General features: G+C 43.2%; 1 protein-coding gene across 1 annotated transcript; it reads right to left on the reverse strand.

Moving 5' to 3' along the window:
* Window positions 1–5,047: 5,047 nt before the first annotated feature.
* On the reverse strand, window positions 5,048–9,788 carry LOC123040055 (9-beta-pimara-7,15-diene synthase, chloroplastic-like). The gene is made up of 14 exons (XM_044462999.1): window positions 9,589–9,788; window positions 9,275–9,324; window positions 8,891–9,170; window positions 8,592–8,772; window positions 7,523–7,743; window positions 7,317–7,437; window positions 7,145–7,242; window positions 6,837–7,051; window positions 6,647–6,759; window positions 6,465–6,560; window positions 6,170–6,388; window positions 5,920–6,061; window positions 5,532–5,777; window positions 5,048–5,420 (listed from the first exon to the last, which is right to left on the reverse strand). The coding sequence occupies exons 1-14, from the start codon at window positions 9,776–9,778 to the stop codon at window positions 5,085–5,087; spliced, it is 2,508 nt and encodes an 835-aa protein (XP_044318934.1). The 5' UTR covers window positions 9,779–9,788; the 3' UTR covers window positions 5,048–5,084.
* Window positions 9,789–11,701: the final 1,913 nt, after the last annotated feature.

Here is an 11,701-nt window from a genome sequence, read left to right on the forward strand (position 1 = left end):
TGGATTTACATGCTAAGTTATAGGAATTCTGTAGGAACGGCCTCGCCTCATTGCTAATCGCGACCAATATATGTTGTAGAAATGATAAATTTTAGGGTTAGTAATCCATTGATTGATATGCTTAGTGTGGACTGATAATTTTGTAAATTTAGTTATAGAATGCATGTTATACAGTGCATTACTATAGATCATGCACATTACTGTATATCATGCGGATATTCCTGTCTGAGCCGCCGGATGCAAAATGAACGGCCAGATTATTTTCTTCAACCTAATGCCCCATATCCTATTCATGTTCTTCCCTGAAACTACCCCCACGTTCCGTCGAACTGCGCCGCTCACGGCCGGTGGCGCTCCCGCGCCATCTTAGCCACACAGGCCTCCCCTCACCCGCCATCCATGGCCATCCCTCTCACCCTAGTGAGGGAATTTTTTTTCCGGGTAAATTGCAGCGCTCCCACACACCTAAGTTAGATCGTGGGAGAGCCTGTCCCCCCTCCCCCTCCCCACCCCTAAAGTAGATGCCGGCATGCCTGCCTAGGATGGATGAACCCAATTCTAAATTCGCGCAACATATATGTGGGTATTGTGTAGATGTAAAAGTATGATAAAGTTTAGAAAAAAAAGGTTGGTAAAAACCAACACGTCGCGAACACTGAACTAATGGTACGAGTATCTTTTTTTTTGAAAGATCCAGATCGTGGTGGCATTTCATTGATTTGGAAGGAGAGAGCGGAAAACATGGTTGATCAAGTGATCGGTGGATGAAAGATTACACAAAAAGGAGGAGAAAAAGACGGCCCGGTTCATAGTGTAGGTCTATCCTCTCGCATCGCTTTCCCCGAAGGGGCGCTCGAAGTGCTTTGCTCCCACTCAGCGTCAGAGTTCAACGGTGGCCCGGATTCTGGCAATGACATCTGCTGGGCTTGCTTCCTTGCTGCGAAAAATGCAGCTGTTCCTTTCTTGCCAAATCTCCCAACATAACAGGATAATCATTGATCGGATGGCTTGCCTCTCGCTCCCTGGCTGCGCCTTATGCGTGATCATATTTATCGTGACTGAGCTTGAAGGCGTCGCCGCCCAACAGGCTAGGTTGAGGGCTTGGCAACCACGCCAACGTGATGTCGTTGCCCAGATCTTCTAGGAGCAGGGGCAGGACCAGAACAGATGTTCTGAAGTCCCCAGATAGCGGAAACAGAATTGGCAGAAGTATCTGTTTGACCATCCACGCCGCTGAAGCCGATCGTTGCACCACAGACGGTTATGTTGAAGTAGCCAGAAAAAGATCTTCATCATTGCCGGCGCCCATGGCTTGCAAATTGTCGATCTGTACCTGCAGTCCGGTGGGTCTTGGAACTGAATCGCATAGGCCGAGCTGGTGGAGTACACCCCATTGCCTGTAGCGGTCCACCGAATGTTGTCCTGTACTCCTTCTTGAATTATGCCTGCGTGCCTCTGCAGTCTTCTCCAGAGATCAAGGAACTCAGACGCGATGACACCAATGTCGCCATGCCTGAGATCCCGAATCGTCGTTTCTTAGCGTCTCTGCTACCGACCTGCCCTTGAGCTTTTAACCCATACATGCAGTTCTTTCTCTTGAGTACTGCGCTGTAGCCGGGCGACGAGTGAATCGCCCGCTCCCTTCTCTCTCCTGTCTTTTCTTCCCTCCAGCTAGATTTTTTCTGACGTGTAATGGCTTGCAGCCGGCTGACTAGATGCTATTGACCTATTGTACTTGCTCTTAACCAGAAGGAGTAACTGGTAGTAATTGATGAAACAGGGGAGCGGTGACATTGACCACACGCACAACCTCTACCGGTTTCTGGTCTCTGTTGTCCCGCCTCGCGTCAACTATTGCCGTGCTGTCCACCACAATCACCCCCGCCCCGCCTCGGAAGTGGGTCGCTCTCACACCACACCACACCACCCGGCGCAGCCATCCCACATCGCTGCCTCCGCCACCCTCCCACATCGCTAGCTTCCCCCTCACACTCCAAGGAATCGACGAGCGCCAAAGCAGCCAGCTCCCATGGGCCGCGGCCGTGCCAGGAGGCGCCCCCCGACCCCCTCCGACTCCTCATCATCGGACGAGGAGCTCCTGCTGCCGGTCGGCGTGGAGGCGGACGATGAGGACGAGGCGGACGATGAGTCGGAGGAGGACGACGAGTTCATACTTCTGCCGGTCGCCGCGGAGGTGGAGGTGCGCAGCGACGACCCGGGCTTCGCCGACTCCTTCTACGAGGCCACCATCGCCGGCCACCTGCTCTCCCGCGGCCGCCTTGTTATGATTTCTAGATCGATCACCTTCTGAGAGATTGCATGGAGGAATGCACATAGCTTCACAATGGCTAATCGCACATTTTTCGGTAGAAGCCCCCTCAATGCAACCGGAAGCAGTTGCGTCATAATCACATGGCAGTCATGAGACTTTAGGTTTTGAAACTTTTTCTCTGCCATATTTATTATTCCCTTTATATTCGACGAGAAGCCAGTCGGGACCTTCATACTAAGCAGGCATTCAAAGAAGATTTCCTTCTCTTCCTTGGTAAGAGCGTAGCTGGCAGGACCTTCATACTGCTTTGGAGGCATGTCGTCTTTTTCGTGCAAACGTTGCAGGTCCTCCCGTGCCTCAGCTGTATCTTTTGTCTTCCCATAAACGCCCAAGAAGCCTAGCAGGTTCACGCAAAGGTTCTTTGTCACGTGCATCACGTCGATCGAAGAGCGTCCCTCTAAGTCTTTCCAATAGGGTAGGTCCCAAAATATAGATTTCTTCTTCCACATGGGTGCGTGTCCCCCAGCGTCACTCGGAACAGCTAGTCTGTCGGGACCCTTTCTAAAGATTACGTGTAAATCATTGACCATAGCAAATACGTGATCACCGGTATGCATGACGGGCTTCTTCCGGTGATCTGCCTCGCCTTTGAAATGCTTGCCTTTCTTTCGACATTGATGGTTGGTCGGAAGAAATCAACGATGGCCCAGGTACACATTCTTCCTGCAGCTTCCCAGGTATATACTTTCGGGGTCAGCTAAACAGTGCGTGCATGCGTGGTATCCCTTGTTTATCTGTCCTGAAAGGTTACTGAGAGCGGGCCAATCGTTGATGGTTACAAACAGCAACGCGTGCAGGTTAAATTCCTCCTGTTTGTGCTCATCCCACGCACATACACCGTTTTCATTCAACAGCTGTAAAAGTTCTTCAACTAATGGCCTTAGGTACACATCAATGTCGTTGCCGGGTTGCTTAGGGCCTTGGATGAGAACTGACATCATAATGAACTTCCGCTTCATGCACATCCAAGGAGGAAGGTTATACATACATAGAGTCACGGGCCAGGTGTTGTGATTACTGCTCTGCTCCCTGAAAGGATTAATGCCATCCACGCTTAAACCAAACCATATGTTCCTTGGGTCACGTGCAAACTCAGCCCAGTACTCTCTCTCGATTTTTCTCCACTGCGACCCGTCAGCGGGTGCTCTCAACTTCCCGTCTTTCTTACGGTCCTCACTGTGCCATCACATCAACTTAGCATGCTCTTTGTTTCTGAACAGTCGTTTCAACCATGGTATTATAGGAGCATACCACATCACCTTCGCAGGAACTCTCTTCCTGCGGGGCTCGCCGTCAACATCACCAGGGTCATCTCATCTGATCTTATACCGCAATGCACCGCATATCGGGCATGCGTTCAAATCCTCGTATGCACCGCGGTAGAGGATGCAGTCGTTAGAGCATGCATGTATCTTCTGCACCTTCAATCCTAGAGGGCATACGACCTTCTTTGCTGCGTACGTACTGTCGGGTAATTCATTATCCTTTAGAAGCTTCTTCTTCAATATTTTCAGTAGCTTCTCAATTCTTTTGTCAGGCATAGCATTCTCTGCCTTCCACTGCAGCAATTCTAGTACGGTACCCAGCTTTGTGTTGACATCTTCATAATTGGGGTACAACTTTTTTTTGTGATCCTCTAACATGCGATCGAACTTCAGCTTCTCCTTTTGACTTTCGCATTGCGTCCTTGGATCGACAATGACCCGGCGGAGATCATCATCGGGCACATCGTCTGGTTCCTCTTAATCTTCAGCAGCTTCCCCCATTGCAGCATCATCTGGCACATCTTCTGGTTCCCCCGTTGCAGTATTTTTAATTTATCGTTCGAGAACCTTTTTTTTTAAGTCGCGAATCACAAACATTTTCTGAAATCTAACTTAAAAAAAATGTTCGCGAGTCACAAATATTTTTCAAATTTATCATTCACCAACATTTTTTAAAGTTGTGAACAAATATTTTTCAAATTAATCGTTCATGAACATTTTCAAATTTATTGTTCGCAAACATTTTCAAATTTATCATTTTCGATTTTTTTAAAGTCGTGAACAAATAGTTTTCAAATTAATCATTCACGAACATTTTCAAATTTATCGTTCGCAAGCATTTTCAATTTTTTTGTTCGTGGACAATTTTTTAAAGTCACAAATCACAAATATTTTTAATAAATATTTTTTACTTATTGTTCGCGAACTGTTTTGAAAGTCATGAATCACAATTTTTTTTAATGTTCACAACTTTAAAAAAATGTTCGCGAATCAAAAATATTTTTCAAATTTATCGACCATTTTTTTAATGTCGTGAACAAATAGTTTTCAAATTTATCATTCACGAACATTTTTTTAAAGTCACGAATCATATATATTTTTAAAGTCGTGAACAAATTTATCGCGCTTGACCGTTAGAGGGAGAAAACCGGGCCGCTGGCCGGTTCAGATGACCTGTGTGACCTATCTGCACCAGTAATTCAAGTTCTATGATGGGTTTTTCCAGTTTGCAAGTACCGTGACTTAAGTGCACCCGCAACGCAAGTTCTCGGACCGCCGGTGTCATTTACTTATTGAGTTCCTACCCTCCCCCGCAAAAAAAAAAGAATTCCTACCCTTTAACTGGCGGCATGCATATCAACCAGATACCGGTGAGTGATTCATTTGTAAGGTTCATATGGTTACTGTCGCATTTACTCTCCCCGCTTGGTATATTTCCTTGTCATCCATATATAATCAGGATAATAGCATAATTAAGGAATCCTTGATTATTGTTCTGATTGAACATCAAAAGAAGGACTGGTAGTTTGAAGTTTGAGTGGCTCTGTGAATATTGCATTCATTGTGCAGAGCATTTCCTTGGGCGACGTAAATCCGTCGGTGTGACAGTAGAACAAGTGAGCTGTCCTACAAAACCTCCAGAACAGCTCCTTGCATGGCCTAGGAACAACACGGTCTTCTCTAACAACCATCCTTAGCAGGTCTCTCCGACATGAGGCTATTGACTCCTGTGTGGCCTCTTGAGCAGCTTCTATGGACATGGAACCTCCACTCTGAAGAACAAGCAGTGAGATGATGTTCAGTTTTCCATCTCTGGATTCCCTCTGCATCAACGAGATCATTTATTAGGAACTACCCTGGGTCAAATTAATCTGCACGTACGGCAGTGATAACCCATTGCTATGAATACTTGTTAGAGATTGAACGGAAAATACCTCAAAGCCTTGAGTATCATTCAAGAGACGGCCACATGTACCCATTAGTCTAAGCAACTCACTGTACTCCGGGTCTTTGATAATGTGCTTCAGGAGATTTTTTTGGACAAAATACAGTGATGTGAGCATAATCGGGCCCATCCCGTATGAGGTAAGCGGTTCTGTCATGTATTCCTCAACTGTTGGCACATATTGATTCCGTTGCCATTTTGCCTCGGTTGCCACAGACCTCATGTAATGTAGCCACTGCAGATGAGTATGCAATTTTTAATACACGGTTTTTCTTACTTATTTTGTATGTAGCTAATCGCAGCTGCCATGTGGTACTTATCAACTTGGAATTCAACATAACGTATCTCAGAATCTGAAGGTAACACAAGAAACTCACTGTTTCATCCAAGTGCTTTGTAACATCGCAGTTTTGTATTGCAGAAGCCATTTCTCCAATCTGATTAACTGTGGTATAAAAAGCAGAAAATACTACTTCTACTTGCTCAGAGTAGAACTCAACTTTGTGATGGTCATCCCACCTAAGACAACCATTGGCAAAACAGGAAGGATGACTCACTTGCAAAGCATAATACACCAGCGCTGTTTCAGAAAGTGCAGACAAAGAAATCAAGTTAAGGGAAACATACTTCTCTACTAATGCGATGAGGTTTTCTTGTTCTTCTTTGGATGCTCCAACATCAAAGAAGTCATCAATAACAAGTACGAGCGCAATACTTTTCGCACATGCAATGCGAGCATCAGAGAATTCATGAGCGGATATGGTTGCAGCAGCAGAGAGGTAACAATTTATTAGACTCCCCTTGCGTAGAAATCTTAGCTGGTGCAGCCTGTTTTCTTTCTCCCACCTGTCAACCCAAAAAGTAATCCAAATAATCTATAGAAACATAAAGAAATCAAGTGAAAAAATGATAGTCAAATTACCTCTCGATGTGGCTAAGTTCATCCTGGTATATAGATTGAGAAATACTGAAATCTTCAATGGCAAAATCTAGAAGATCTTGATTAACATGACACAGCCTGATCCAACATTTTTTTTTCATTTTATTGTGACATATATTGACATGATGTCACAGAGATTTATTTTTCAGAAAAGAGGGCCTTACAAGTTTTTTGTCTTTAGCTGCTGAGGAACCCTAGAGTCAAAATGTTCAATGTTCCTCTTATGATCTAGAGCTTCCACTGTTGCATAAAATGGAAATTTAAGAGTATATTCTACCTGAAATTACAAAAGAACAATATTGAATTTAAACCAAAATGTCAAATGAAATGGGTTTTAAATCCGTAGATACTTACCTCTCCAAGAATTGGCATTCTTTCTGACCCATTACAGCACAACTTTTCTGTCAATAAGCGCCCTGACCAGTTACTTATGTTCTCCAGGACCAATTCATTTTCTGACAAACATAGTTCTGAAGCCTTGTATAACTCTAATAAAGATTTTGTTTGATTTAAATAACCTTCCAGTGAGTTATGGAAAGTGAAGGCTTGAGAAACATGGGACAACTCATCTGTACAAGATTAATTTTTAACTGCAGTAAGTAAAATTAAAGGAAAAAGAGAATGTTTGTTAGGAGACATGGAATTTCGATCAAAGTATCTACCTGATGAAACATCATATCCATTCATCCGTAAAAGGCGAAATGCCATTGCACATGTTTCTACATCTTGGATTATTTCCTCATCTCTCTGTAACCAGGAACTGCAAAGTGAATACAATCAAGTTTACATACTACTACGAACAGATATCAAGTAGTATTTACTCCTGATTATTACATGTATGCCTTGTCCAGGATACTGTTTATCTCACTGGAAAAGTGCCGAGATATTCCGATCTTTTTGAGCATATCCACCATTGAGAGCTGATAATATATATTCTGTGGGTACACTGTTGGTACTGTATACGTATAGCGGCATTAGGTATATAGCAAGAATCTTCACCCTTGGAGATGCTTCAGAAACAAAATTAGACAAACACGTACCTGCACTGCCAAATATACTGACAATGGAATTGAGGTATTGGAGAGCTTTATCATCGTAGCGGTGGACTAATACAGCGGCCGTTGCGGCAGGATAGTTGAACAACGACCCATTCTTTCTCTGGAAGTTCATAACTTCATTGCGGTCCAGCAGGCTTACCAACCCTTCTTCAGCAACAAAGGCCAGATATGTTTCTTTCCCGTTAGATTCCTCACCAGCCAATCTAAATTAAAGCAAGTATAAATATGTATATTATGTTACTCATAGGTAATACACAAACTTTGATTGCTAATTTTATTAGTAAGCAAAAGAACATAGAACCAACACTAGGGCGAGAGCAGTGATTCGGCGCCCAGGCCAACTGCACCCGCCCCTGAACAGTAAATTAGAAAAACAAATAGTACACAAATTTAGAAAAATCTGAAACTTTTAGGCATCTAAGATGCTCAAGTGGGGTAGGCTCGTGCAACTTTTCATGGTCAATGACATCCCTGGAGCTCGTGGCAAATAAAAATTGAATGTAAAAAAACTTGAAAAAAAACACTATGCAGACCTGATTTTGTATATTTTTCCCACGAGCTCCCCGGATGCTATCTGACCACGAAAACTTGCATGCTCCTAGAGTACCCTAGTATCTTGGATGCTACAAAATCTTCGATTACCGCACCATAACCTATATTCCTCCGTCAAATTCTTTTTTTCTGAAGGGATTTCCTCAGTCAAACTTGATTGTACAAAACCATACTAAGGGAAAACATCTTAAAACACTTATCCAATTCTTTTGAAAACAAGAAGGAAAAGAAATAAAGCAAGGACAAATTTTCCATTCAAAATAATTACAAACACATAAGAAATTTTGTAAAGTTGTTCTTGAAAATAAGTTTTCAAGGAAACAATTATTTGAAGCCCTGAACCGTAGAACAATTTTTCTACGTTATTTTTATAAGAACAAGTAGAAAAAAAGACTTCTTGATGGTGAAGGCAAGCAGTGCTAGGTTGCTGGTGAAGGCGCAAACGTACTAGGCCGATGAGCCGTGCTACACTAATATGGCAGCATTTTTCATTACACACCTTCTCAGCTCCATCTCACGAAGGTGAAGTATCCCACTGATATCAGTTTCTCTGACTGGAAATTCCAAACCCATCCTGATAGCATGGTTAAACATACCAGGGAAAATGAGATTGAAGCCTATAGGAGAAACAATCTGCTTATCCATTACAGTGGAGATATTCCTTCCAATAAATTCTAGTCCTGCAAGTATCATTTTATACGTGTCAGGATCTTTCAAGCAAGGCCAGGGGTTTCAACCTCCTTTCCGAAAAAACTAAAACAATGCAAGGTAAAACAATCTATATCTATATATACATACCTCTACTTATGTGGTCGGAGCCAACGTTCCATTTCTTAAGTGCAATGATACAAGCCAGTGTTGATAACAGAATATCCTTGTTTGCTAATAAGCCGAATTGGTTGATACCCCATGAACCACTACAGTGTTGATTTTGCAATATCCATTCAACACACTGAGGGAAGCATGGAGCCTGCCGATTGGTGTCGGGCAATGGCACCATAGCCACCCATGCTGTGTCATAGGCAGATGGCGAGAATTCAGGTTTCTCCAGATGTTTCCGTATTCTAGCCTTCCGTTCCTAATTTACATCCAGCATTTGATCAGTGACGTGAATCCTGACATGACATGGACTTGAAACATCTAGTCGAAACAAGGGTTAGGACTTAGGAGTGATGTTCATACCGTGTTGCGCGTCCTTGCATTTTCTCGTGCCAACATCTCCTCAACATAGGCTGTTCGGCGAAAGGAGAGCAGTATGAAACAAATCAATTAGACGGCCTAACTCTAGAAGTACAAATAGATAAATTAGCAATCCCAACCACAAGTATAAGTTTCAGGCATTGGTAAACAGAGAAGAATTATATGTGCATCCATGCGAATCTGCATCGAAAGTAGCTTAAGAAAAATAGAAAAGTCCACCCAAGCAAAGCTACGGACTCTTACTCCTTCCTTACCAGATGGAGCAGAAATCAGAGAGAAGAAACAGAGCAACGTACGTGGTTCGGTGGAAGGAATCCCGGAGGCCGAGCAGGCGAAGCTGCAGCGAGGAGGCTTTCTTTTTCCATGATGTAGCCCACACTTTGACACGAACTGTGGAGCAGCCCAGAGGAGGACGGCCTGTTGAGGTGCCTGGCGTCCAGATGCTAGCAGGATGGAAGAGGAACGACCTTGTGTAGGATTTGCCATGGGAAATGGGGCGATCAGCTCATGGAACTGGCTAACAGTGATGCTCAGTAAGGTGGTTATGAGACAACCTGCTGAAAAGACAAGTACGAAAGACAACCTGTGTGAACATGCTGAACACAAGTGCTGCAATTTTTCATTTCCCCTGACAGTGATGTTCCAGCTATTCGATCAACCACCGTGACAATTTCAGGAACATGACCACCATTATGCGTTTGCCGGCCCTATTAGTCTCGTCATTGGGGTGAAGGTGTGAACCGGTGATGTGACGATCGCTGATGTTTCAACGGCGACTTTTTTCTTAAAGAGAGAATCAAGTTGTTATGCCTACGTTTCAATTTGTCCGGCAGTTGGAATTAATATATATGTTTGGGCCTCTGTCAGCCACGCATGTCCAGCTAATCAGACACGCATGCAAGTAACCACCCACCTCTATCAATTGGACAACAAACAGATACCTAGGGTTCGCGTTTTGTCCGGCAGGTGGAATTAATGTATGGCTTGCCATCTTAGCGACCCATGTTATGCGTGCCAAAGACACATGCGACTGACCACCCGCTTCAATTGATCAACAAAAAATCTGCTCTGCGTACGATTCATATTCATCGTACATCGGTACGACCAGACTGCAAATGTTATGGCCTGAATCATCAACGATTTGTCTCTAATCGTAATGTTGGACGGAGATTTCATCGTATGTATAGCAAGGTCGGATCAACAAATAGGGTAGGTTGCCCATTATGGTGATGGCAACAATAATACCAGTCGCACTCGCTAATGCCTACTGCTTCTACTACTTGCCAATTAACAAGCACAACATCCGCCGTCAGACTCGCTGCCACTTCTAATACTTGTAGATTAAAAAGGACGATCATAGCAGCCTTTTGTCGTGTGCTTGAACTTTGATGCCCTTTTCCCTCAGCCTTAATATGCCGTAGATACTGCCAACAAAACCTGTCACCTAGACCCTTCTTTCATAAATACTTGATCATAGCAGCATGCAGGAGCTCATCACTGAGCCAAAAACCAAAAGGTTGACACAAAGAGAGAGAGAGAGAGAGAGAGAGAGAGAGAGAGAGAGAGAGAGAGAGAGAGAGAAGGTGGAGGATGCTGACTTTCACCGCTACAGTCCGGCATGCTCCAGTGCTCGACCAGACAACACCAGAGCCATGGCGACGACTCTCCCTACACTTACACTCTCAGCGTCAACAATGTGGTAATCATGATCTATCAATATCCACACCTGAATGCATGCATGGTTATCAAAAAACTTGAGTACTCCCGAAATAACATTATTATTTCTGGCTCACATTCTCTTAAAAAATGTTTGAACTAGTACAGCGGCTTGCGCAAATAGGCGGGCTCCTCTGTGGTGGATATATATTTTATATAAATTATTTATTGCAATCCAGTGAGCTTGCTTTCTAGAGAGACTTTCCATAATATAGAAATTAGGAAGCATATATGTGTCTGTTTTATCTTTTAATATGATGTTGTTTAAAACTCAAACAACAATATAATGTCTTTATTTAATTGTAAGAATGGAAACATATTGAACATATTGTACGTGACATATATAATTCTAAGGCCAAACATAAATTTTGTCATTAGTAAAAAAATTAGCTTATTAGCATGCGAGTAACAAAGCACATCACATTTTTTATTTCCTTTAGTAAGTTCAATATCCAAATTTGTTAATGCCAAACACGTTCTGCGCCAACGAATAAGTAACTGTGAAATTTTTCTCGAGTTTTGAAGTTTCTTTACCATGGTATAGGTATCCTAACCTTAGAATCTTTGAAGTTCAAAGTTCTAAATAGTGTGATATCCTGGTAAGCCTTTTAGTGCTATTTAGCGTGCTACAGCAAAATTTAGCGCACTATAGCTGCAATTTAGTGCGCTAATGCTTCTGTCACTATTTGTCAT

The sequence above is a fragment of the Triticum aestivum genome, chromosome 2B (assembly GCF_018294505.1).
Source record: "Triticum aestivum cultivar Chinese Spring chromosome 2B, IWGSC CS RefSeq v2.1, whole genome shotgun sequence".
NCBI lineage: Eukaryota > Viridiplantae > Streptophyta > Magnoliopsida > Poales > Poaceae > Triticum > Triticum aestivum.

Coding starts and splice junctions, on each gene's coding strand:
- LOC123040055 (XM_044462999.1), bottom strand. CDS start 9,778: ATGGCAAATCCTACACAAGGTCGTTCCTCTTCCATCCTGCTAGCATCT. Junction 7,438..7,522: donor CAGTATATTTGGCAGTGCAG/GTACGTGTTTGT, acceptor ATACGTATACAG/TACCAACAGTGTACCCACAG. Junction 7,052..7,144: donor TGGATATGATGTTTCATCAG/GTAGATACTTTG, acceptor AATCTTGTACAG/ATGAGTTGTCCCATGTTTCT.